We start from the raw sequence: 27,547 nt of genomic DNA, 5'->3' as shown, positions 1-27,547 counted from the left end.
GAGAAAAGGAAAAGTTACAAACTGAGAAAACAAAACCATGGTATCTAAAATACATATAAAAAACTCCTAAACATCAGTATGAAAAATCCAACTCAAAAGAAAGATGAGCAATCATGAATAGGCATTTTTTTTTAGAAAAAGAAACTCAGCTGGAAATAAACATATGAAAGATGCTTACCCTCATTACCAAGTAAAGCAAATTAAGTTCAAAGGACATCACTTCATACTTATTAGATTGTCAAAAACTAAGATACCTAACATTAATATTCTAGCACCTACAGTTGTTTGCAGTTGTTATGGAAGGTGTCCAACACACAGGTGCAAGCAGTGGTGTGTGGTTCGGGGTAGGGGTGGAATCTGTTTCTTGGTTTCTGTCTCACTGAGGCCAAGGAGACCCCTGGCGATCTGAGAACTGATGGGGGTTGGGGGAGGGGGTACCAAGGTTCTGAAATGCACTGTGAAGAACCTCCATAACCGCCTCCCATCGGGTTACGGTCGATACTTGTTATTTCTCTCCACCAATCGTGAGTGAAGGAAAGAATGGCTGAGCTCTTTGACGTCGTCTTTAACTCGATTACACCCCCCAGTCCCCACTCCCACAACCACCCGGCTCTGAACCAGGCTCAGAGTAGGAGCTCATTACCTGTGCTCTCCGAAGTGACCTGAATTCCCATTTCCTCTGCCAGCATCGCCCTCCTCCTAGTCACTCAGATACCCCTTTCTTCAACTTTGCCACAATTTAAGCGAGCTGAGGAGACGGATACGCAGTCATGGCTGCTCTGAGTGTGCAGGGAGAGGGTCCGGGTGGAGAGGGGGCCTATGTAATAAATCAGAGATGTTTCACCAGCTACTTAGAAGCCCCCAGCCCTCCGCCGGGCTTCCCCCAAGCAGTGGAAGCCCCTGAACTCAGCGCGGTCCTGAGGAGGTCCGGACGACGGTCTAACTCACCGGAGAAAGAACTTTCTGAGCTGGCCCCACTCGGGGAGTTGCGTCAGCTGCAGAGTTGGAGCCGCCTCGCGCTGCTGCCGGTTGTCCGTGGGGGTCCCGGTGCCGGGGTCGCGCCGCTTGCCTTCTGCGTCCGCCCGGGGCCCGTGTGTGCAAGGCTCTCCCGACCGCCAGGCGGAGCTGCAGGGCGGCGCCCACAGGTCGGCAGGACAGCTGGGGAGCCGCGCACCGGCCTCCTCAGCCAGGCTCAGCTCGACGGCATGCTCGGCGTCTCATTCAGGGTGGGTTTGGCCGGAGCCGCTCCGTGTCAAGAAGGCCACAGGGAGGAGGACAAGGCGGGGGGCGGCGCGGAGGCGGGCTGGAGCGGGCGAAAGTCCGACCAGGCCTCCAGGAGCGGAGGAAAGGCCCACGGGCCGTCGGGAGCTGGGATGGCGGCCGTGGGGGAGGGGAGGGCCAGGAGAGGCCAGTGCCGGTCAGGGCTGGACCGGGGAGGGCCGGGCGAGCGGGCACGCCGGTCTAGGACCGGAGCGGGATTTGGACAAGGCGTGGTGCGGGGGACGGGGAATCAAGGCTCCCCCCTTCCCCCGGCGTGAGGAGAGAGCTGGGCAGACCTTTCCCCGAATCTGCCCTAGATCTGGCTAGGGTCGGGAAATGAGCCACGCAGAGCGGGGCGGCTTGGGCTTCGGGGACGAATGCATGGAAGCTGGCTGGCAGGTGAGTGCCCAGGCCTCCTTCGCTTGCTCTGAAAAGTATTGATGTGCGCAGAGGTGCTAAGGTCCCAGAGCTCCCCCTAAAGAGAGCTACTCACCCCGCCCGTATCTTAGCTAGGCCTGAGTGGGGGCAGTGGGAGAGGTGAGTCCATCCCCAGGCCTGCTGTCAGCCACAGCCTCCTTGGAAGGATGGGGTGTCCATCCCACAGCCCTCTGCCCCAGTTCTGCCCTCGGTGGAGGGGGAGCTTAGGTCTCCATTCTAAATTGTGTATTTAGAAGCAATGATGTAGGAGCAAAAACTGGCCCTCATCCCTTCTACTTCAAGGAGGGTATTCTCTTCGATGTAGCCCAGATGAAGGCAGGTAGGCTGAAGGGGACCTGGTGATCTTCATCACCGTCTGCCTGGCCATCTGCCAGGCTTGGTCCAGGGGACCTGACACTTCCCTACCTCTGGTCCACCACAGGCTCAATTGCCTTCTGTTTTAGTATTTTTCCTTCTGCCAAGTTTCTTTCAGGCATAGTTAACTCCTTCTGTGCCTTTGGTGCGGAGAGGGTGCACTATATATGAGAGCTGCCATTGATGAAGAGCGGGTGAGACTTGAGCTGCTCTGCTCACGCTCACATTCTGTCTGGTCAGGACCCATCCCTGCTCCTTGCCATCACTGTCATTGGGCTGACGGTGCTCATGTTGGCCCTGAAGAACAAGAACTCAAGGAGAAGAAAGCTTATCACCTTACAGGACCCTGAAACCAAGTATCCTCTGCCCTTGATTGAGAAAGAGGTAATGGGTTGGGCCCACTCTGTCCCCTGTCAGTGGGGCACAAGAGTCATGGGGAATTTGCTGGCTGGGAAGGCAGGGCATTTAGACAGACATTTCATGGCCTCGAGTTTGCTCCACACTACCATTGTATGTCCGCTGGGGTAGCACTAAATGAAGTTCCTTTTCTAGGAATCTGAGCTGTCCAGCAAGGCTTCTAGAAAGCTGACAGAGTCTGCCTTTGTGTTTTCTGTTTTATTAGCAAATCAGCCACAACACCCGGAGGTTTCGCTTTGGACTGCCCTCGAGGGACCATGTCTTAGGGCTTCCTGTAGGTGAGTGGGATTTGGTGTCATCACTAGGCCTGGGCCCTTGCAGGGCTAGGCACTCTGCTCTTAGCAGAAAGACAGCTGAGGTGTGGAGGTTGCTGTGACACACTTCCAGAGCCATATAAGCTCAGGGGGTAGGAAGATGGGCTTGGGGTAGTACATTTCCTTTTCTCATTGTTCACTTCAGCCCCACACAAAAGTGATACCTCAGCGACCATACAGTCAGAAAGACAAAGATCTCATCCCAGGCTTCTTGCTGGGTGACCTTAGGAAAGTCCCTCAACCTCTCTGAGCCTCAGTCTATGAAACGCAGTTACCCAGGCCCTTGAATTGTTGTGAGGGGAAAGTGATTGATAGATGTGAAAATTTAGAAACTGAAAAGTGCTGTGCACATAGTAGATGTCTTAGTTTCTTAGTGCTGCTGTAACACAAATACCACAAGTGTGTGACTTTAAAGAACAGAAATTTATTTTCTTGCAGCTCTGGAGACTGAGAGAAAGTAAAGTGCCTCTTCCTCCATCCACTTTGTAGCTTCTCTGCAGGGACCTTATATCCATACAAGGAGGGGACCCATTGTGGAAACAAATCCTAGCAATCTTAAGGGTTCAGATTTACCCCATTTCTAGTTTGTAGCACCATCAGATGGCTGAAATTAGCCTTAGGTGGAAAACCTCTGCTAGGCCCAGGGCTGGGGTGTCAGAGAAGCGTTGTACAAGTTGCTAGTGCGATTTACCTGGCTGGTGGAGGTCCTAATCCACGGCCTACTAGCCCTGTGTACACAGGAAGAAACCTTGACCTCACCCATACCAGGTGATGAAATTACACACCAGACTGCCAGCTGGGTCCCTCAGCCTCCTTGCTGCTTCCTTTCTGCCTCTGCATCCATAAGAGCTAAGTATCAGGCTGTCTTTCAGTCGTCTGCCTGGCCTGTGGGGCCAGTATTATTGGCAAGAGGCCTAAAAGAGTGAAAAACTCTTGAGAAATAGAATTTCTTAGAACCTGCCTTGGTCTATTCTCCCCACAGTCCTGGTGTAGGTAGTACAAAGTTAGTGGGACAAGGTAAGTTAGAAACTTCTGGGAGTCTGCTGAGGGCTCAGAGATGGCGCCTGAGGGACCAGTCAGGGCAGTTCATTTTCTCTGGAGACACAGCCAGGCCAGGCCCAGGTTGGCTGCATCCAAAAGAGTCTTTCCAGGTTTCCAATTTCAGATTCAGAGGGAAGATGGCTCAGGCTTTTATTCCTGGATATCCATGGTGGCCAGCTAGGACATGGCCAGAGTCATTGAGCCTGTCTTAACCCAGAGTATCTGTGCCTCAGGCTTCAGGACCTCCCCCAAAGGCTTCAGCTTGTGGTCCTAACACAACTTGAAGGACCTGCCCTTCTACACCCCCTCCCCTTCCTCCTTCCCTCCATCCTGTTCCCTTCCTTCTCTGTCTCTCCTAAGATCTCTCTTTTTTCTGTCAATTTCTTATGCTTACAGTTTCTACTCCCTTAGAAACTCTAACAAGGAGTTTTCACTTGCCTCCAGCTCTTAGCATCTCTTGACTGCAGCTCCTGCCCTTGCTACTAATTACCTTAGTCACTTAAGCCTCCCAGTTTAGATCCAACAGAAATCTGGGAAGCTCATCCCATCATTTGTCACTAGGATGTACTAGTTATGAGTCAGAGGTCCCTGGCTATACCTGGACCAGTCACTTCTGCCCTGGAGGGGCAGAATTACATGATTCAAAACTTCACTGATGCCCCTCAACAGTGCCACGGGCCAGGAAGACACAATGCTATTGCTAGAACTCCTGGTCCATGTGTGTCCAAATCTGGTGGCCCTACAGTGTTTATATTTGAGCCTAAGCCTACTGTGTGCCAGGCACTAGGATACAGATGAGTTAGGTATACATCCAGTGATACATCTAGTTTAAGAAATGAGTTTGTTAAGGCAACATATTTTGCTTTTATAGGGAAACATTCTGTAATTTTTAATACTTCCAACTGCAGTTAGCTCTTGCTGCTCCACAAAGCACTTTGACACAATAAGCGTACATTGACAGTGAGCTTCCTGTACCAGAAGCTCACAATTACACTATGATTGAAGCAAGTGAGTATAACATCTTTATTTTACAGATGAAGAGACTATTACCCACAGAGGTGAAGTGACTTGCCCAGGGTAGCACACTGAGTAACAAGGCCAGGCCTAGAACCCAGACATCCTGAATTTGGGCTCCTTCTCTGTTTATCTCCCCACTCCACCATGCACCCTACTATCCTATCCTATGTGCCCACCTCACTGAAGTTCAGTACTATGGGATTTCTGCGTCCTCTTTAGCCTGACCCATGCTTGGACTTACATTTGATGCCTTTTCTGTAGGTAACTATGTCCATCTCCTGGCTAAAATTGATGATGATTTTGTGATCAGAGCTTATACCCCTGTCTCCAGTGATGATGACCAAGGTTTTGTGGACTTAATTGTAAAGGTAAATGATGGTCACCAGTGTCCCAGCTGCCTAAAGTTCACATAGCCTATTGAGGGCCAAGGGGTAGTAGAATGGAGGGGCAATGCCTCTTCTCTGAGAGACACTGCCCTGGACTGGGTTTTCCAGCAGTGTCATTTAACAGTGGAGCTACAAGTAGCCTCGTAGTGTCTTCAGGGATTGTTTGCAGCAATTGTGAGAGCAGAGGACTTTCTAGACATAATTTCCAGTAGCAAGTGCACTTTCAAGTTGTGTGTGGCTGTGGCCTCACACCTGGGGGTGTGAAAACCATACGGCCTTGTCTTTCAGATCTACTTCAAAAATGTACACCCCAAGTATCCTGAAGGGGGGAAGATGACTCAATACTTGGAGAACATGAAAATAGGGGACACCATCCTATTTCGAGGGCCAACCGGGCGCCTGTTCTACCATGGTCTAGGTACTGGGGGGCTCACACTTGGCCTCCATCTGGATGGGAGAAGACTCTGGGGGTGGTTCCATTGATCTAGAAAACTTTTTAGATTTGAGTCACATAGGCTTGTCTTTAAAGTCTTCATATATTCTTTGATTCACACACAAATTCATTTACCATCATACCTATCATTCATTCACACATTCACTTTATGAGATTGTAAGGTTCACTAAATCAGGGGAATTATTTGGTGTTTCCTCATCACTGTATGCCCAGCATAATGCCTAAAACATAAGAGGCACCTAATACTGAAAAAATGGATGGATGGATGGGATGGATGGGATGGATTCCAAAATTATGCATTTACTCACATGTTCATTTATTTTCTCACTCACTGCTGCAGGTTTGTAAAAATGCTCTGTGGGGCTCATGTTAACTTCAGTTTGTGTTTCTCTTTCCTTATAAGAAAAGGTCTAGCAGTTCCCTGAGGAAACCCAGCTTTGTTCTCACTTTGTGCACCAGTATATTGGGGCTAACTGAGGAGGCCACCCTGGCCCACTTCTCTGGTTTAAAATGGTACAGCCAATCCCTTTGGTTGACTTGACTCCAGGAACCCCCCAGGAAAGGCAGTGATCTTTTGCAGGCTCTCAGGCGAGGGCTTCAGAAGTCAGAAGCATCCTCTGTGTTTCCAGGAAATCTTGCAGTCAGACCAGACAAAACAAGTGAGCCTGAAAAAAAGCTGGTCCGTCACCTGGGAATGATTGCTGGGGGCACAGGTAAGAGGTATCTTGGGGTGGGGGTGGTGGGGGACTTCATCCACAAGGTAAGTTCTGAGACCCTTCTGACATTGAAGTCATTTGAGCCTAGAGATTCTTCTGGCTTTTATGGGTGGGAACTCGTGGTCACTGACAGGCCACGGAACTAACCCTGTGTGCCATGCTCCCCTCAACCAACCTGGCAGCTGCTGGGGAGCCATAGGAGCCTCTCAGGTCAGGCTGGGGAACATGGATGAGTCTGTGGGGCCAGGTTGGGCAGGACCATCCATGGTCCCCCAAGGGCTCCTGGATTCACTTCAAGCCTGACTCTCCCCTCCCTTGAACTGAACACCTGAAAGAAGAGAACACATGTTCAAGGAGCACCTATGATGTACCAATGGCCCTGGTAGTGCAGTGGTTAAGTGTTCAGTTGCTAACCGAAAAGGTTGACAGTTCAAATCCACCAGGCGCTCCTTGGAAACCATATGGGGCAGTTCTACTCTGCCCTATAGGGTCACTATGAGTCAGAATCAACTTGACAGCAATGGGTTTGGGGTTTTTTTGTTTGTTTGTTTATGATGTGCCAGGCACTATAATAGGCACTTTCAAAACTATCACATTGATTCCTCATTAATTCTCTTTTACAAATGAGGAAACAGAAAAGCCCAGACAGGTAAATATTCACCCCAAGCCACACAGTTAGTGAGCTGGGAGTGAAACCCAGTTCTGATTTCTTAGCCATCTTGCTTTCCATCTTGCCATATTAAAATGAGAAAGGGCTTTGGATTTATTGTTGCATTAGAAGGCAAAACCCAAATGCAGGGCTGTTTTCCACTTTGGATTTCCGGGACTACAATGGGAAAACTATAATTGGGCCCAAGAAAAATGTCAGCTCTTTATGGGAGGGCCTGTGGGCACCAGAGATGAGGGAAAGCTGGCCTGCCCACTGTGTTCCAGGGATTACACCCATGCTGCAGCTCATACGCCACATTACCAAGAACCCCAGGGACAACACCAAGATGTCCCTTGTCTTCGCCAACCAGGTGAGTTCTGCTGAATCAGTCTTGAGCTGGCAGTGGGAAGATGGAATGCTTGCTGAGCAGGGACTCTGCATTTATTTCTCCTTGCATTGAGTTAGCTCACGCTACCTGGGGAGTACTTAGTGGGCAGCACAAGGGCAGGGGGCAGCCCAAGAAGCTCAGTCCAAAAAACCAAACCAAACCCAGTGCCATCAAATCGATTCCAACTCATAGTAACCCTGGTGGTGTAGTGGTTAAGTGCTACAGCTGTTAACAAAGAGGTCGGCAGTTCGAATCCGCCAGACGCTCCTTGGAAACTCTACGGGGCAGTTCTACTCTGTCCTATAGGGTCACTCTTGAGTTGGAATCAACTCGACGGCAGTGCGGGGAGCTGAGTCCAGGGCTGCTTTTATTTCTGTTTTTTAAACACTCCTCTTACCCCAGCCAATCCTGAGTACTGTGTCTTCCTTCCTTAATACGTTTTTTTTTTTTTTTCTGATTATAAAATCATAGATGCCCTCAATAGAAATTTTGAAAAATATAAAGAAAAGCATAAAGAAGAAAATAATATATAATTCTATTCCTGATAAATATTCATATATATTTTCTAGTCTTTTTTTTCTATGTATGCTGCATGTTTACAACTATATATATATATTTTCATTCAACATTACCACAGGCATTTTTTCTCATTAAAACTCTTCATAAAAATTTTAATCATAGTCTATATCAAGTTACATTATCATTTACTAAATCTCTTCCTACATTCAGGTTATTTTCAGTTTCCATGATTATAAATGGCATTATGATGAATGCTTTTGTCCCTAGGCTTGATCATTTTTTGATTATTAAACAGAATCCCCAAAGTAGAATTATTGGGACAAGAATCATGACGCATTTTAATGAGATCCAGGTCTTCTGTGCAGTACCTCTGAGTCTATGACAAGTTACTTCTGGCTTTGGCTCCTTTTCCTCAGATGAGGCTCTTGACTTTTTCTCTTCCTATATCTTCTATCTTCAGTGCTATTCTACTGTATTGCTTCTTTAGCCCATTACATTCACTGCAGAAGATCCTGCGCCTGCACTAAGCTTGTTCAGTTGAGTTTGGTGTGCCTGGCACTCAGTGTGGGTATGGGAGGTGGGGCCAGGACCTCTGAATGAAGCCACCCCGGCCCTTGCGAGGCCATGGTCCATCCAATTGGAGGGCGATCACTCCTGCTCTGTGGGAACATATATCCTTCCAGCTCCTACATCCACTAGAGAGGGTTGTTCAGAGCAGCAGCAACAGAACTCTGATTTGCCCCTGGCAGTCTTTGGCAGGCACTCAAGCTAGAATGGCAGCTTGGACAGAAGTATGCTTATTGATTTACTCAGTATGGAGAACAAGCAGGAAGTCCCTGGAGGACTTTCCTAACGTTGCTTCTTTTTTAGACGGAGGAGGATATCTTGGTGAGAGTGGAGCTTGAAGAAATTGCCAGAACTCATTCAGACCAGTTCAAGCTGTGGTACACCTTGGACAGGCCTCCCATTGGTATGATCTCCCTTGGCCCAACTGTGGGTCAGTCCCAACCCTTGACTCATCTCAGGCTGGACTTTTTTTTTTTTTTGCTTTTTAGTTCTGAGCTTGGAGTCTGAAGCCTTGGGCTCTGCCTCCACATGGGAAATGTAGGAATTTGAGGGAGATAGGATTTGGGATAACTGCTTATGAGGCAATCAAGGGCAGGTGTCTGTTATTCCAGTGGCACTCCACACAGTATACCAATGTGCAACACAGGGCTACTGCACCACTGGGCCACGGTGTATGCCCACGCCTACTGCACTCTGCATGGTAACCCACACAGCCATCACACACACTGTTCCCAGTACCCAGAACGGCCACTGTCCCTCTTCCCCTCTAACAGCACTGCTCACAGCCACCGTACCCTTCACCACCCACCTCACCTAGACAGCAGTCCTCCACATACTGATTCCCAGACAGCTGCTGCGGCCCCAACCAGCACTCAGCAACCATCATGCCTACCGTGCCCCATACGCCCACCACACCCTTCAGATGCACCTTTCCCACACTGCATGGCACTGTACCAGTCTTGTCATACAGCTCACTGCTCAGCAGAGGGCGCCACCCAACTGAGCAGTTCTACAAACCCCACACTACACCTTGGTACATCCCACGTCTGTTCCTGTTCTCCATCCTTGTCAGTGCTTCCAGGGGCCTCAGAGTTCCAGCAGTGAGCCTGGGATCTGGGGTAAGTACTTCAGAGGGCCCTGAGACTCAAACCCTCTACTTTCAGGCCTTCTGCAGGGAACAGTAGTACAGACTCCTAAGCCTTTGTAGAACAGCCTTGCCTCCCTCTATCTGGCTTCAGTGGAAGGAGGCCTGGGCATCAGAGACTTGACCTAGCGTCCCCACAGCTCTTTTCTGCTTCTGCTTAATTTCAGGCTGGAGGTACAGCTCAGGCTTTATTACTGCCGACATGATCAAGGAACACCTCCCTCCTCCTGGGGGGTCCACACTCATCCTGGTGTGTGGCCCACCCCCCTTGATCCAGACAGCTGCTCACCCTAACCTGGAGAAACTGGGCTATACCAAGGACATGATTTTCACCTACTAACACACCCCATGTTTTTAACAAATTTGCCTGGTCCCTTTTATCTGTTGCAAAGTGAGTTCAGTTTTACCATGTTAAACTGTGATGTTTTCAAAAGGGCCTGTTAATGCACCCTTGGGCATGCACACTGGCAGCCCTCTCTTTTGTGTGTTGACCTAAGAAGGTGGGCTCAAGGGCTGGAGACAAAGAGGCTTCTGAAGACTCCTTCCTTGGGGAGGCCTGAAGGAGCTCCATTTCAGTATCTTTTTCAGGAGATTAGTGAAATAAACTTAAGTACAAAGCAAATAGCCCATGAGGTATGGCTCACCCATGAGATGTGGCTCTGCGGGGGAGCCGCTGGGCAGTCCGGAGGCCTTGGCCTGCCCTGCATGTGAGTTGGCTTCTGCATATCCACAGGGGTCCAAAAAACCAAAACCAAACCCAGTGCTGTCAAGTCAATTCCAACTCATAGTGACCCTATAGGACAGAGTAGAACTGCCCCATAGAGTTTCCAAGGAGCACCTGGCAGATTTGAACTGCCGACCCTTTGGTTAGCAGCCGTAGCACTTAACCACTACGTCACCAGGGTTCCACAGGGGTTAGAACTGGCAAATGTGCCAGAGCAGAATCCAAAAAAAAAAAAAACCCTAGGGGGTCATGATCAACTCCCAGTAATCTCTCTTGAACCCTTCTCTCCAGAGTGTTCTGTGTTTTTAAGGTCAAACCTACCAGCAGGGCTCAGGGACTTTCCAGGTGTACTCTTCTGTTTCTTGCGGGAAGCCCTTGAAATGGGAATAGTATTAAAAACACACACACCAAGGCAGTAGTAAATCCAAGGGCAGGTGAGCTCCAGGAATCCTTCCTAGACACCCGGCACTTTGAACATCAAATGGAGGTGAGGGGCACTTTATTTGCATCCTCGAAATGCTAGGCACTGGGCTGGCACGAGAGGGCATGGAGGGTGGTTCCATACAGTTCTCAACTTGCAAAGTTAGGTTCCTGAAGAAACCCATTGCCGTCGAGTTGATTCCAACTCAAAGGGACTCTATAGGACAGAGTAGAACTGCCCCATAGGGTTTCCAAGGAGTAGTTGGTAGATTCAAACTGCCAGCCTTTAGTTGGCAGCCAAGCTCTTAGCCACTGTGCCACCAGGTTCCTGAAGCTGTTCCTTAAATCCTTTATCATGCTAAGCCCAAATGATAAATGTGACCATTGTCACCATCTGCTCTCAATGGACAGGATGATACACTTCTGCTCTAGCATTTTACCTAGGGAAGGAGCCCTGGTGGCACAGTGGTTAAGCTTTTGGCTGCTAACTGAAAGGTCATCAGTTCAAACCCACCAGCCACTCCTGAGGAGAAAGATGTGACAATCTGCTTTTATATAGATTTCAGCCTTGGAAACCCTATGGAGCAGTTCTACTCTGTCATATAGGGTCACTATGAGTCAGAGTTGACTTGATGGCAACAGGTATGTTACCTGGGAGTGGTAGTGCCACTTCTGCACTTTATTTCATATAATCCCTTAACAAGGCAGAGGTTCTGTGAGGATTCTGCTCTTCAAGTTTAGATGAGGAAACTGAGGCACAGACTAAGTAATTCTCCCCAGGTCATTCAGCCAGTAGGTGGCAGAGCTGGGCTTCAAACCAGGGTCTAATTCCTAAGTCATTTCCGTTTCACAAAAACTGGCATACTAGCAGCAACGCTGAAACTTGGTATCACTGGATTGTTTACTGTGCGTGCGTGTGTGTGTGTGTCACAGTGTCAGAGAGGAGGAGGAGAGAGGTGGATGCTGTCCTAGGGAGCTCTCTTGAGTACAGCTGTGTCTTGCCCACAGGGTTTCCAAACAGGGATAGTCTCAGAGGGCCTACAAGGGGAAGAGGAGGGAGGCTAGTGTTAATCCACCCATCTCATCTGTTCAGCGCATGCTCAGCGATTCCCCTACTCAGGAGAACATACTTTGCTGGTTACCACATGATGAGTAAATCATAGATCCTGCCCTCAGGGAGGCTTGTCCTCTGCTTTAAACTGTTTTCGCTCAAATCCACATCCTGGCCACTCCCTATCTCCAAGAAAAATTCCAGCAACCTGGTTTACAAGGCCTTCGATATGGCTCCTGCCAGTCTCACCAGAATTTTCCTTCCCTGGGCCTTCCATTGTGACCCCATTCTCTAGTGATTCTCAACCAGAGGTGACTCTGTCCCCCAGAGGATATTTGGCAATGTCTGGAGACATGTTTGGTTATCACAACTGGGGAGAGGGATGAGTGCTATGGGTATCTAGAGGGTGGAGACTGAGGATGCTGCTAAACATCCTACAGTGTACAGGACAGTCCTATCACAAAGAATTGTTTGGCCCAAAATGGCAATAACGTGGAAGTTGAGAAACCCTGCTCTAGTTTTACAAACTATTGGCAGTTCCTAGGATCTTAGGATGCTAGGAGGTTTCAAGCCCATGCCCTTCCCCTCTGGCATACTGGTAAACTATGACATCTTTCAAAATTCAAATCTCTCTTCCATGGAGATTTTTCAGTCCCCATCCACAAGCTCCCAGTAAAAAAAAAATGACAGCTTGCTCTTTTGGGCCTTGAGACTTCTATTGGAGCACTTGGAACATTTTAGCACACTTGTTTTAAACATGTCTATGCCCCCTCCCCTCCCATAAACTATAAGCACCCTTAGGTGAAACGCTGACATTCACTTCTGTATCTCTAGCCCTCCCTAGCCCAGGCCTGGTGCATGGAAGGTACTTAACACACACATGTGAACAAATGGGTAGATGGGGAACTAGAAGCATGGGTCTCCTGAGCAATTTGAGCACCAGGATTGGGCCTTACTCCTATCAGGACTATGGGATCTGGCACAAGAACCATCCCATAGCATGTGCTTAGTATGTGTTGAGGGTGGGTATGGTAAGAGACACATAAAAACTTCAAGGTGATGTAGGAAGTGCTCTCGTCTTGAAAAGGACAAAACATGGGATAGAGTTGACCTGCAACCTAACAGCAGCAAAGGTATCCTTAAAGAGACAGTATCTGTGCTGGGCCTTGACAGGTAAGATTTGGCCATGTGAAGGCGCCTGGGAAAAAAAAAAAAAACGCACTCCTTAGTGAGGAATGACACAGAAAAGGTGCACACGTCTTAAAAGGAGCAATGAATTTGGGTAGGAAGTAGTGGGTTCATGAAGGTTGAAGGAGCCAGTGTGCTGAATGACTATAAAGGACCTTGGATATTGGGCTAAGAACTTTTACTTCTGTGGTAATTCTGTAACAGAGGAATTGTGAGCAGAAAGGTGACAGGATTAAAATGGTGCTTTGGGAAGGTCACCCTGGGGATGGGGTAGAGAACAAGCCTGAGAGGAATAACTGGAGAGATGAGGTACCAAGTAGGAGACCAAGTGCAGTCAATCAGATGAGAGACAAGGCCTGAACTAGAGCAGTCACAGTGGGAGGGAGATGAAGGAGCAAAATCACTCAGGAAGATGGAGAGAATTTGGCACCTGAGTTACTGGAGAAGCAACTGAGTAGTTTGACTGAGAGTTTTAACCATGTATGACAAAGCATGGTGGTGCCTCGTGGCAGAAACATGGAGTTTGGGGTGCCCAAGGGCCTTCCAGGGAGGGGGAAGCTGTTTAATCAATTACATCTGAGGATGATGAGGGAAAATGGTAGGACAGAGATTTGGAGTGTGCTCTGGTGAGCTTGGGAGGAGGAAGAGGGCCTGTGTGTGTATATGTGCATTAGGGACTCCTCTGCTAAAACCCTGGGAGGCCCAGCAACACCCAGGAACCAGCAGACACCTGCTGCAGATGAGAGTAGATTCAGGGCAGATGGGTGCAATAGGAAAGGAGTCTTATGGCTCCTTTCCTGCTCTCACCCTCCACCCTAATTCCCCTCTGCCTGCCTGATTCCAGTGAATGAAAATACATGCATGCTCCTTCGAAGCAGCCCAGTAGGGGGCACCCTATTACCATTTCACGGAGCTTGGTCACAAATGATTGAGAACATTTCTTTTCCAGGAGAGCTTTTATGAACCAGCAGCCCCTCCCTTCTGGTATAAGAGCCTCTCACTTGTCACCAGGAACAGCATGTGTGTTCCTCACTCACTGCCCTCCCGGCAAAAGTGATCTGCAGTCCACCTATAAAAATACAAAAGGTAGAAAAGCTGTGGTGAAGAGCACAGCAGGGCTGAAAACACATAGGGACACTGGGACCATCTCTTGGACATCTGCTCCACATCTCTGCTTTGCTCCTGTCAGCATGTGTGTCCAAGATGCCCCTGCCAGACCCAGCCCGTTCTGGGCTCCACACGTGGCTGTGTGCCAGCTCCTCACTGAAGCAAAGACTCAGGGCCCTCACACGTGCTTCTCTGGGCTCTCGGCCATGAAGGAAGTCATCTCCAGTTATCAGAGCCGGGAGTAGCCAGGCGAGAGTCATTCAGCAGCTGGTCCTGGCTCAGCAGAGTCTGAAAGGACATGGCCGAAGCGGTAGTTTAACAGGGTTTTTTTGGTCAGGGCTGCCCTGTGGCCTACATAGGAAGTAGAGGAGCACTGGGTCTGGTCTGATCCACGTGTTACACTGGTGCCCTGTAAGTTCATGGTGTCCGGGGATTCTGAGTATTGGCTCAGGACAGACAACACTATTAAGACAGTGATAAATTGTTCATACCTTGGAGGAAGTTGTTTTGAGGCCATACCAGAGGTGCTAAGGGGAAGGGTGGGCAGATTCAATGTGTGAGCCAAGAAAAACATAATAAAAGTGATGTCACTTGGATTCAGGGGCCCCTTCTGCTCCTGTTTTGTCCTTGGATCCATCCAGTGCCACTGGGTCAATTCCAGCTCATGGTGACCCCACGTATGGCAGAGTAGAACTGTGTTCCATAGGGTTTTCGAAGGTTGATTTTTCAGAAGTAGATCACCAGGCCTTTCTTCTGAGATGCCTCTGGGTGGACTAGAACCTCCGGCCTTGCGGTTAGCCGACAAGCACCTTAACCATTTGCACCATTCAGGGACACAACCTTCTTAATTTGCCATGGTCAATTGGCAGCCAAAGGACAAGAACAGGGGAGGTAACATGGACAGACACTACAGCCAGTGGGCTCAGTGATGGGACTATCCAGAAACCAAAGGGCCATGGGAGTTGTAGGACCTCGAAAAACTGAATCCCTGCTCTGTGGCTGGCTTTTTACTGCTGACTCTAGTCTGTATACATGCCTTGTAAGGGGCCTATTATTAGCCCTGCTCTACAGATAAGCTGAGGCTCAGAGAGAGAGTGATTTGCCCACAGTCCCAGAGCTAGTAAGAGGCAGAGAAGGGATTTGAAGCAGGTCTGCCTAACTCTGGATGCAGAGGTGCTTCCCTTCCCGTGAGGCCAAGCTGCCTCCCCATGATACAGTTTGTGCTCACTGAACACTCACATCGTGTGATATCTGCCAAGTCAGAGGCAACGCACACATCTCACGGGCAGAGAAGGCAGAACAGCGTCCCTACAGCCAGAGATGAAGCTTGGGCTTTGGGCTGACCAGGTAGATGGTACCCTGCTGAGCATCTGGGTTTCTACACCAGTTCCTAGACTGGTGTAATACACTTTAACTGGCCTCTGCAAAGGCTCATGACACTTCTCAATGCCCTTAGTGGCTTAAGGTCCAGCAGCAAGCCTATGGAGAAGGTCTTTGGGTCCTTTCTCCCTCAAGCATAGGCTCGGGCTCAGGCTCTGGCCTCAAGTGCCAACACCATCCTTTACTCTCTCCCCCAGCAGAGGCGCTGATGACCTAGGCTCTGGAGTAGGGGTAGGGATGCCCCAGGCCTTGTGTACCACCACACCAAGCTGCCTAGGCCTCCTTGGCACCTGTCCTACTGTGGAAGAGAACTGAAGTCCTACCGTGAGGCGGTGAATGTCTTGGGAGAGGAGCCCTATCTGCGTCACCATGCCTTCCGAAGGTGCCATCTGTAAAATGGGCAGCAGCCTGGTCAGCAGACATAGGCTTAGCTCCTGATTTGCAGAGATCACATGCAAGTCCTGTCCTGCTCAGGCCTGGCTTCTCCAGGGCATACGTTCCCGGGGGAAGGCCAAGGAGTAGATCAGGCCAGAGGAATGACAGATGGGTGAAGCACATGCTGCTTCTGTCCCTGGGGGAAAGCAGAGCTTCCAGTGTCCCACACAGCCATGCACTCTCCCGGAGGCCCACCCAGGCACTTGGGGGCACAGGAGCAGGGCACAGACAGGCCCTTCAGGAGCAGCCCTTCTGCCCATGTCCAGTGTTCCAGTTGGTTCCTGGAGCAGAGTGCAGCAGGGATGAAGGCCTCCAGGATGCTGAACAGACTGACAATTCCTGGCACCAGTAGGACCCAGACACTATGCCCAAGTATAGGTAGGCACCCGCAGGGAGCTGCTGATGGAGTACCTTCACTCCCAAGGAGTCTCCTACCCCCCACCCCCACCTCCTCATCAGGTAATGCTGGTTTGCTCCTTCTTCCCTGAACCTGAGTAGACACTGTAGATTTGGAAGCATCCTCTAAGGACAAGTGCAATTCCTGATTTTACAGGTGGGACATTTGAGCCCACAAAGGGAATAGGCCTTGGTTGAGGCTGCACAGAGAATTAGTGGCCAAACAATTCCATGCCGGGCTTGAAAACAGGCACATGCAGTGATCCTCCCACAAGGTCACAGTAAGAAACAAAGGACAAAGCCTACCCTGACTGTGGCTCTACAATTGCAAGGCCCAGGTATCAGCCTTGAAGAGCACTGTCACTCAGCAATCCTGGGTACCAGGATCAAATACGAGCCATGCCAGCCAGTGAACGTGTGCCACATCTCTTGCTGGCTAGACTTCATAGGAGGCTGTACCTCTACCATGCCTGAGCCTACCTGGGGTTGAGAAGCAAATCTTAGTGTCACCAGTACTTCAGACAGAATGGGACTACCCACAGTGTGTCATCAAGCCTATCCCAGCCATCAGTTATGGCACTGCTCTTATTCTTCTGCAGATGAGGCCCAGGGCCCAGTGGATCCAAAAGCTTCCCTGGGGTAAACTGGAAACCCATGACCAGGAGCCCAGACCGGCAAGGTGTGTCTGTCCCTCAGTCCTGGGCCAGACAGGAACTATCTGTAGGAGCCATTATCAGTCAGCCAGCTCTAGGTCAGCAGCACAGGTCTGTTCCAGCTCTCCCAACACGCTCAGACCAGCCCCTATGTGGCTTCGGGCCCCAGGAGCTCAACAATAAAAAAGCTGGCAAAATGCACAAAAGAACAGAGGGCCTTTCCAGCAAGCCTGTCCTTCTTGCGTCCCCATCATTCCCTTCACTAGGTGGCTCATGATACTGAAGTGGAAACCAACTCTGGGGTCTGCACGACAGATGTGATTTACAATCAGGATGTGTGTGAGACAGGAGGTTCCCTCTGTGAAGGAGAAGAGCACAAAGCAGAGTGTCTAAAGGATATGGGAGGCCCTTCCTTCCTTCATCCCCTTTGTCCACAACTCATGGGGCAAATGCTGTGTGTACCTGGCTGGGGACCAGGCTCAGTGCAATGAGTAGGACTCCATCTCTAGCTGTGCCCAACTCTCTTCCTCCAACAAGAGTATGTTGCAGTGTTTGCTTTCTACATAAATATCATTTTTATTACCAGAAAGATGTGGCCACCTCTGTATTAAGGCACAATTACATTGTCACTGTGGCAGAAATCCCTGCTGCTTGTCCCTTTATCTCAGCTAAGACTCTGTCGCACACAGGCCTAAGGCACTTGAGATCTTTCCCTCAGCTGAAGCATAGGGAAGGTGCCTGAGAGCTGAGCCTCTTGGGATTGTCCATGGTCTTTGGACCTGTGTCTGAGTTCATGAATTTCCACAGGTGCTGAAGATAGACATTAAGAATTACTAAAAATGTAAAAGCATCTTTAGGTGTCTTTCCTTCTCAATCCACCTTGGCAAAAGTTCCCAACGCCTGGCCCCTAAGCAAAGATGCAAACCCATATCCTGGTCACTCTTAGGAATGGTCCAAGGGTACACAACTGCTGGAATGTTCTCTGCGAGTCATGCACATATGCAGAGGGAGAGGTGCAGTTATATGATGACACACGTGGCGTTACTGCGAGCTCTCAGGTACACAGAGAAAGCAGGTGACAAGGGCATCAGCTAATCTGTCCCACCTGGTCCAGCCCATCTAGTTCAGGGGCATCAAGAGGGCCGAGGCACCGGAAACCACTGTAGACACTGTGGCCATCACCAGCACCATCGTTGGGCTCCATTGGGCAAATGTAGTCCGTCGACTCATCAAACTTCTTTTTTCTTATGTTTCCAAAATGTGAAAATCCTAGTTTCCTTGGCTAAAATGCAGAAAACACAAGATTATGAGAAGGAGATGATCAAGCCAGTATGCAAATATAACTGACACTACATTTAAGAGTAGGCCCATGAGGAAAGGAATAAGGCAAACTGCTTCAAGAAAAAAATCTTAACAGAGTTCCCTATAAGCAAGTCCCACTGTAAGCCAGAGAAGGCCAACAAATAACTAATCTTGAACAAGAACTGCAGCTCCTCCACAGTCCTGTGTCAAAAACTCATGCCCTGCTGCCCCACCAGTGATTTTATTTCCTCAGACATCCTAGGAGTTCCCAGAGGACGCTGCAGTCTAAGCTAGAGGCTGAGCCCAGAGGACTTGACTCAGCACAGCTGCCTGCACCATCTGAGGGAGCACCTCCCTTCCCCTCACAGAACCTAGTGCGTGGGAAGCCACACTGCACAGTCCTAGCTTGGCGTTCCTCCATGCCCCAGCTTTGGCCAGTGCTGTTTCTGATTGTCTCCCCCCACCTTCCACCTCCAGCATACCTCCTGTCTTGCCCTTTGGGGAAGGAGGTCTTTGTGTGAGTTTTAGCTGGACCTGAGGCATCAACGTGCTGCTGTGGACAGGGCCAGCCTGGCTTCCAGGGATTCTACAAGCAGGGCTGTGGCTCTGAGGGCTGCAGGTCAGATCAGAGGCCCTGAGGGAGGCCAGGCTGTGAGCCTGCAGTCTGGAAAGGATGTGGTCTAAAGACAGTGTGGCTCAGGCTTTGCGAGATTCAAAGTCCTGCTGAGTGGTGCTGGTGCTGGGACAACTTCAGAACCTCTTAACAGTGGCATGCTGGCCACCTCAGCATAAGACAAATGGGTCTGCTGCCAAGAGCACTCCCTGTGTAGGCAGGACAGCTTTGACTGAGACTCCATGGCACTGTGGCACACCAAGGGGCCTGACTCAAAGGAACCCAGACTTGGGGACTAATCTGCTTTGCAAGAGAAGTGACAGCAGCATTGGGGTGGCACATATGCTCCCAGCTGCTTGAGAATAGATGCAATTTCTGAGCCCATAAGCATCTATGTGGGATTCCTTCACATTGGTTCTGTGTAAAGAAATCTACATTTTCTTCCTTGGATTCAAGACTGGCAGGGAACTTGCTTAGCAAAGAATAACAGATAAGGGGGCCAGACTCCCACAGCAGAGCTGAAAGATGACTCCTTATGCAGACTGCACACCCTGGCTTGGCTCCAGGCACAGGGCCAGCTGCTGAACAACATAAGGACCAGAGGCAGGCCCTGGCGCCTGCCCCCAGAAGGGTCTGGAACTCACCCGCACTTTGGCCGTGGTGGTCAGAGCTGTGTAGGTTGGTGAGGCCATTTTCTCTCGCTTTTCCTGTTCAGCCTCAGGACCAATCAGGGCATTGAATTTGGTGGTTAGGTGGCGTCTAAGGAGCGTCTTTTGTGGTGGGATATTGAGGAGCATAGCCAGTGTGTCCCCAGAGAAGCGTGGCTCCAGGATCTAAGAAGAAACCACAGACAAAGCTATTCAGTGGAGACCAGAGATGGCTCCAGGTGGGTGATGTTGAGAAATCAGCCCCCATTGGCCTGTGGGTCCCTCCAGAGCAGGGGCTAAGGCTCCTCTAGAGACAGGTGGGGTTGCTTTGTGAAGGGTTGATCCTCATGCAACCCTACTGACCTAGAATACCTCTGGGTCTGTTGCTAGGGAATGCCTCCCAGAGGCCATCTTGTTTCCATGAGGTATATTAATCCTCAATCGCAAATTATCCAAATACTTTCTTTGAGACTTTCATTTACGCAAGGGCTGCAGATGAAATATCAATTATCTTTTACTAGGATTTATGCCTGCCCTTAAGAAATCAGTTTCAGAATACTCTAGTTGGCACCAGGTGTGGACAGGTGGGCTAGTCCAAAGAGTTACTCACAATGAGACCTCCATGGACGCCACTCCCTCGAAGGTTGGGAGCATACTCTGCCAGGTCCACAGATCGCAACCACTCCATCACTCTGTGGTTGGACCATTGCACAACTTCTGAAGGAGAAAGGTTACTCTGTGAGAGGGAGAAGGAGAGTGAAGAAATTAGGTTAATAGGTCCTAACCTGCCCCAAGAGGGTGGTTCAGACAATGCAGACCCCCAACACCTCACCAACAGAGAAATGATAATAGGGCCCTTGGGCCTTGACCTAGGCCAGCCAGGGCCATCTGCCTACAGCCTTCCCAGTTTCCAAGAAACAGAGTTCTTGCTGAAACTTGCAGGATCTTCTGCACTGAAAAATCTGATTCCAGAACCCTGTCACTCCCCAAGTCTCAGGTTAACTTTGGGACTAATAAACGAAGGCTTATAATCGTTCATTCAGTGATTCAACAGAACTTTGACCGTCAATTCTGAGCTGAATGTTTTATAGACATAAGATCTCCCTGGTTCAGTCAAATAATTGAGAGGAGCACACATTAAAATACTCACACCTAAGTGCCCTCAAGTGGCATCTAGGGCTTCAAAATGCCCAGCACTGTGTCTAACATGTATACAGCATTCAAAACATTTTTTGTGAACAGGGAGGAAACAGACGGAGGGCAGAGGTAGGAGTTTTTACTCTCTTACGAAGCCAAATCAGTCTTACAAAACTGTTAGCCTTAGCTCCCAAGAACAGAGGAGACAGAGTGTGACTGACAATGCTTTAGCTTCGAGGCCCACAAGGAACTCCCAGACTCACGGAACATTATCAGGGACTTTGCCAGGATCTTGGTTGCTGTGTTGACCTACAGTACTTCTTCTCCAGCAAAACCTACTCATGGATCCCCTGTATACCTGGCCCTGGAGATCGGTTAATTTTGTTTCTACCAATAGGAAAATCTATTCTGAAATGTCTGGTTCTTTATGGTCTCCTTTTCCCTCCTTCCTCTCTAGCTCTTCTTCTTGTCTCCTCTGCCTACTTTGGCACCCATCTTTCTATTTTGTCTTTTCCCCCCGATTTCCTTTGTACCATCTCTTTTATTCATTATGATGCCTTTGAAAGACTTGCTGCTACTGCCCTCTGGCTCATAGAATGTGTTCATCCCTAAACCCTATGCCTCCAAGTTCTCCAAAGGAAGGTAGGAGCCTGGACATCTAGGGCTTGTCCCAGGATACAAAGTACAGGTAACAGGAGTGCTCTGGGCACCATAAGGCAACTGAAGAGCACTAGCACGGGGAAGAATCCCAAGCACAGTGGTGCAGAATGCAGCCATTTCTCTGATGATGTCATTCTTGTTTTCTCTCACATGATATTTCAGGTGTCCTGGCTCAGAGCTACCTGAATAGGTCGTATCCTGCCCTCACCTCATCAGCTGGCCGCCGGTGTAGACAGTGTGGGTTGAACTTGTTGACATGCAGCACATGAATGGCACATTTGATGCTGAGATGATGTAGCTGGCTGGTGACTTTTAAGAAGAGTAGATCATTCTGGAAGAAGAAAGTCTTGGCTGATGAACCAGTGTTACCAGATTGACAAAAGACCCCTAAGGTCCCTTCTAAGACCAAACATAGACAAGTGTACTGCATCGCAGGAAGATGCACGTGAACATACAAACAGCTTCTTTTACCGCAATAACCTGTACTCTGCTACTAGTTGCCATTGAGCCTGTTCTGACTCATGACAACTCCATGTGTTTCACAGTAGAACTGTATTCCACAGGGTTTTCAATGGCTGTGATCTTTTGGAAGTAGATTACCAGGACTTTCTTCCAAGGTGCCTCTGGGTAGATTTAAACTGCACTGCCAACCTTTCGGTTAGTTGCTGAGTGCTTCACCATTTGCACCACCCAAGGACTCCACTCTAATAATTACAGACTTCTTATGTAACAAATGGAAACCCTGGTGGCATACTATTTAAGAGCTAGGTCTGCTAACTAAAAGGTTGGCATTTCAAATCCACCAGGCGCTCCTTAGAAACTCTACAGGGCAGTTCTACTCTGTCCTACAGGGTCGCTATGAGTCGGAATTGTCTCGACAGCAACGGGTTTTTTTTTTTTTTTTTTTTTTGGTACGTAACAAATGATACCATTTTAAGACCTTAAGCACATGCGGAAGGAAGTAGCATCAGGCTTAAATGACAACCATGGGTACACCTGAGCTGAGTGCTCATAGGGACAACTGAAATATTTAAAGGAAAAATCCTCACCACAGTTAAGTATTGCAGCATTCGTCCATCAACTCTGGATTCATGAAATTGGTCTTTGTATTGGGGTAGGCCAATATCATCAAGCCACCCTACAGAAACAGGAAGAAACAGCTGTGTCAGGATTCATGAGAACGGGAGAATGTGGAGGCAAAAAAAAAAAAGGCAGCAAATTATCATTTTGAGGTCCCAGTTTTATTTCCCAAAAGGTTGAGTAGTCCATTTGCCTTTCACAAGGAGACAGCTGTCTGTGAGGTACAGCTCCAACAGGGAAACTCTTTCTCCCCTTAGGAGCTGCCAGAAGCATACCTAACATACGTGCCCGTACTTACGTGTCACCCAAATGTGGTCTAGCAGTGCAGACTTCTCCTCCTGCTTGGTGTTGATGGCTTTCACTGCTAAAACCAGCTTCTTCCTGTGTAGAGGGTGTTTAATTCCTAGCTCCTGAAATTGACAGGTGGAAGACTGGATGTGAAATTTAGGAAGGCAATTTGGCCCAGAGGCTGCCATCATGTAGAGATACTCTGAGAGTGTGACAGCAGATCTCTGCACAGTGCCCTGGAGTGTCAACCTGTAGCTACAGAGGGAATCTCTGCCTCTTCTGTCCTTCTTCACTCCACCTTCCCATGCATGTATGTGGAGAGGCGGAGGGGGAACTCACCTCCTGGTGCATTGATTTGGGAAGTAGTAGGAGCCACCTTGTCTGGAGTTCAGCCCTTACCTTTTCCATGTCCTGAGGGGTAGCTGTCAGTAATGTGTGGCCAGTTGTCACCCACTGCCTGGCAAAGATCACGTACTGACCCAGGCCAAAGTCCTCCAGCCAGGCACATACACGCTCTGTGTTCCACTGGGCAAAGGGGGCACTGGCATCACTGGGGAGCAGGAAAACAGCATGTTCCTGTTAGTGTGCCAGCCTGAGGCTCCATCTGAATATAATAAAGTCTCACCAAAATGAAGTATTTTTTTTTTTCAACAAACAACCCTGACCATGGAATTTAGTTGAACAAAATTCCACTGCAACACAATCATTTGAGGTAGACCCTAGAATTTTCTGTGATAACTCATGGTCTCAGTTTCAAATCTCCAGCTACTTGGTGCCTGGGGCAGCTTATATGACCCTCATGGGGCCATGTTTACATGTGCCACAGGTCCACATAAACTTGTCAATGTGCCACGACTGCATTAGGATAGAGATCCACAACTCAATCATGGTTTCAACAAAGTTCAACATCATTCTTAGGAAAACGCTTAGGAAACTAGGAAAAGGGGGGGCAGTTCTCTAACATTAAAAAACAACTCTCCAACTCTCCAATCAACAATACTTATTTATTAATGAAACAATTGCTGTTGTTAGTTGTCGTCAACTTGATTCTGACTCAAATTAAAATCAATAAAAAGACAATATTTTTATCAGTACTTTTAACACTGTTATTAGAGTTGCAGCCAATTTAAAAAAAACCAAAAACCAAACCCGCTGCCGACGAGTCAATTCCGACTCATAGCAGCCAATATAAGAAGATAAAATAAAAATAAGCACAGCTGATTAGAAAGTAGAAATAAAAGAAAGCCATTATTTCCAGATAATATGATGGTCTACCTACAAGCCATTGTGTGTGACCATCCACACACACACACATACACACTCACACACATATAGACATATATAATTTGTATAGTGTATATATATAAAAATCAACAATTTTCTACATACCATCAATACAGATACTAATATTTTTATTAAAACAACTGAAAAGTCCTACTCATACCAACCCAAAATAGAAATATCTACATATTGCCTTAAAAAGGAATGTATGGGTCCTATGTGGTTGTACATGTAGATGGGAAGGTGATGGTGAGAGGCAGGAGATGGGGTAATTACAACACTCTACTGAGCAACATAAAAAAAGGCATGAATAAATGAAGAGCTAGATCATGGTCCGAGACAGGACGACTGGGTATTATAAAGCCATCCATTCTTAAAGACATCAATTTTTCATTTAAAGTGTGAATATAATGGCACACACAAAATTCTAAGTCTTTTTTTTTGGGGGGGGGTGTGGGTAGGGAGCTTGAGAAAGCAATGTTATATCCATTTTTTTAAATAAATGGAGATTTGTAAAATATAAAAGACTGGATATTCAGAAAAATTCCTCCCAGGAAAGTACCAATAACATGCTGGGTTTAAAAAAGAAAAAAGAATGTATGGCTAAGCTCTTCTTACGGCAAAGGAATCCCTTAAAGAGCAAGAAATGACAAGAAAAACGCTGGTCTAGAACAAGTGCTGGAGACAATGTGTGCCCCGGGGCAGCGCTGATCACGGATGGTATGAAGCCTGGGTTTTATTGGACTATAAACAGGTGTAGATGCAAGTTTTTTGAGGCCTGAAGCTTATAAAATTTGGCCCTCTTTAAGAAAAGTATAAAATTTGAATATGGAATTAGGTACACAGTAAATATTTATTTAGAATAAGAAGTCACACACCAAAACAAACCCATTGCCATGGAGTCGATTCCGACTCACAGCAGCCCTATAGGACAGAGTAGAACTGCCCCATAGTTTCCAAGGAGCGCCTGATGGATTCAAACTTCAGACCTTTTGGTTAGCAGCTGTAGCTTTTAACTACTATGCAACCGAGGTTTCCAAGAAGTCACAAAAAATTACAATAAAAAATGAAAAGCATCATAAAATCCAGAAAAGTATTTTAATTGATTCACTCCCAGATATACCTCTATAATACTTTCCTATCCTCATATTTTGGCTGCACACTCTTTTGATTGTTTCTTCACCTGTGAACAATTGTATCATATGTTCTATGAGGTCAGAAAGAAGATTGAGAAGAATTTCCCACAGACTAGCTTCTGGTTTTGTGCACTTAAAATGTTGTGTCTCCTCTACTCCCTCATACTTCTGAAGTCAAGTGACAGAGGACATGTTTGTATTGTAACATGACCTCTGACCTTCCACCTTCACATTGCAGCATTGGGCAAATTGGTACAATGGGAGGTAGGAGTAATCCAGGAAAATATTTTTACACTGGGGCAGCTAGCAATAACTTAATTAAACATGAAGAGACTACAAACCACATACACAGAGGCCCACTAAACTCAAACTAATGGGTCCCCAATTCAACCTCCCCTTAGCCAGATCCCAAAAATGCCATGGCCATTCCAACATCACCTGATATAAGGGAAATTATAGACAGAGGAGTGGTTGGAGTAAAAACAGTCAGCAGTCTTAAAAGTGATTGTGCTTAAAATACCTTATTTATGTAGATTTCTCAAAACACATGATTTTTGCACATCTGATGGTTTCGGAAGAATTTTCCCCAGACTAGCCTCTGGTTTTGTATATTTCAAATGTTGTTTCTCCTCCACTACCTCATACTTCTGGTGCCAAGTGCTAGAACCAAAAGCTTAAAATAAAACTAAACCTGTTCCCATCCAAGTCAATTCCAACTCACAGTCACAGCGTAGGGCAGAGTAAAACTGCCCTACAGGGTTTCCAAGGCTGTACATCTTTACGAAAGCAGACTTTCACATCTTTCTCCCATGGAGCGGCTAGTGGGTTCAAACCACTGACCTTTTGGTTAACAGCCAAGCGCTTAATCACTGCGCCACCAGGGCTCCACTCAAGTGCCAGAAGACACATTCATAGTGTGACATGACTGCTGATCTTGCATCTTCTTATGGACACACTGAATAGACTCTCTCTGGACCTTGGAAGGCACTGATGCAAGTAAGGGGCTTTGAAGCTTAAGCTTCTTTTTAGGCGGGGTGACCCTGGGCAATTTTATTACTTCCTCCCTGAACCTCAGTTTCCTCATCTGTAAGATGGGAATAATAATAGCACCTATTTCACAGAATTATGAAGATTAGGTACAGTAATACAAAGAAAACACTTTAACACAGTGTTTGGCCCATACTAAACACTCAAAAACCAGTCGCCATCAAGTCAATTCTGACTCATGGTGACCCCATGTGTGTCAGAGTAAAACTGTGCTCCCTGGGGTTTTAAATGGCTGATTTTTTGAAAGTAGGTCTCCAGGCCTTTCTTTTGGAAGCTTGAGCTTCTTTACTTTCATGATAAATCCCACTCTGGCCACAAATATGAAGGAAAGGCACTAAAACGAGGCCTGAAGCACAGAAGCTGTCTTCAGAGACCACCCATGAAACTGGAAGCCTGAAGAGCAATGAATTCAGATAAACTTAGAAAGCCCTTCACACAGATAGGATCCGGCCATGTAACGTTGGAGCCTGCCCTCTTAAACATTTCACTATGCGGCCTTTTTCTTGAAAAAATACTGTACACCACATACCCAAATAAATCCCAAAATAGGTCAGTCAGTCAAACACAATTTTAAAAACTCATTAAAAAACTTTAAAACAAAATAATGAAAGAAATCACAATGGAAAAGTTGATGAATTTCATTGTACGAAATCCCAGGAATTCCATACACCAAAAGGTATCAAAAACAGAAGTAAAATTCTGCAACAAACCTAAAAAAAGAGTCACAATTATTACAGGCGATGCTGAATATCTTAACACATAGAGAGCACATAGAAATCTATAAGGAAGACATTAGTAACTCAATAAAAATCTGCAAAAGACAAAGCTATTTCACAAAGGAAATAAAATGACAAACATACAAAAATTAAATATTTTTCAGAGGTCTATACAACTAAAACAGAGCCCTGACAGCAACTCAACTTTTGGTTAGCAGTTGAGCTCTTAACTGCTGTGCAATCAGGGCCCCTGTACATATACACAACTATAGAGTTAAAGAAAAAAAATTAAATACTTAATGCTGACATGGGTATGCATGATAACAGGCATTCCCTATTCAGTAGTGAGAACTGGAAATGTAAATCAATTAAACTTTACCTGGGAAAAAGGTAATAAAACTTGTTCTTTAATAACCTGACAGTTCCTACAAAATGTCATCATCAAATATTATATTTAAAAGACAACTGTTTCACTCGGTGGGGAAGGACTGGAGCTGGAGAGCTTGAGTAACAAAGTACGTTTCCTATAGGAGTATCAGTAACAATTTTTTTTTAAATTCTACCTAAATATAAATTCCAGAGGAGATCAGCATGTGGTTACATCAAATTTCTGCCTAAGAGT

The 27,547-nt window shown here is 47.5% G+C and overlaps 2 protein-coding genes across 14 annotated transcripts in view; one reads left to right on the top strand and one right to left on the bottom strand.

The window, feature by feature from the left end:
• The first annotated feature begins 989 nt into the window (after positions 1-989).
• On the top strand, positions 990-10,277 carry LOC126079332 (NADH-cytochrome b5 reductase 2). 3 transcript variants are annotated; one of them, XM_049890279.1, is made up of 10 exons: positions 990-1,226; positions 1,578-1,659; positions 2,293-2,436; positions 2,675-2,747; positions 5,103-5,209; positions 5,516-5,645; positions 6,311-6,394; positions 7,331-7,416; positions 8,824-8,923; positions 9,832-10,277. In XM_049890279.1, the coding sequence occupies exons 2-10, from the start codon at positions 1,597-1,599 to the stop codon at positions 10,002-10,004; spliced, it is 960 nt and encodes a 319-aa protein (XP_049746236.1). In that variant the 5' UTR covers positions 990-1,226; positions 1,578-1,596; the 3' UTR covers positions 10,005-10,277. The 3 variants fall into 3 exon arrangements, with proteins under 3 accessions (XP_049746236.1, XP_049746237.1, XP_049746235.1); XM_049890280.1 differs by lacking the exon at positions 1,578-1,659; XM_049890278.1 differs by lacking the exon at positions 990-1,226 and having other exon boundaries at positions 1,424-1,659.
• Positions 10,249-27,547, bottom strand: part of PPFIBP2 (PPFIA binding protein 2) — a 173,050-nt gene continuing 155,751 nt past the window's right edge. For 9 of the 11 annotated variants that reach the window (XM_049890266.1, XM_049890260.1, XM_049890262.1 and 6 more), the window contains 8 exons: positions 23,145-23,295; positions 22,756-22,867; positions 22,427-22,515; positions 21,586-21,708; positions 20,191-20,316; positions 19,578-19,766; positions 18,124-18,300; positions 14,449-15,923 (listed from right to left, as the gene is read on the bottom strand). In XM_049890266.1, coding sequence (XP_049746223.1) covers positions 15,696-15,923; positions 18,124-18,300; positions 19,578-19,766; positions 20,191-20,316; positions 21,586-21,708; positions 22,427-22,515; positions 22,756-22,867; positions 23,145-23,295 — 1,195 coding nt within the window. In that variant the 3' untranslated portion in view covers positions 14,449-15,695. The other 2 variants (XM_049890264.1, XM_049890265.1) reach the window with 2 other exon arrangements.

This window comes from Elephas maximus, chromosome 7 (genome assembly GCF_024166365.1).
Source record: "Elephas maximus indicus isolate mEleMax1 chromosome 7, mEleMax1 primary haplotype, whole genome shotgun sequence".
Lineage (NCBI taxonomy): Eukaryota > Metazoa > Chordata > Mammalia > Proboscidea > Elephantidae > Elephas > Elephas maximus.
This window is presented reverse-complemented; position numbering and strand designations above follow the sequence as displayed.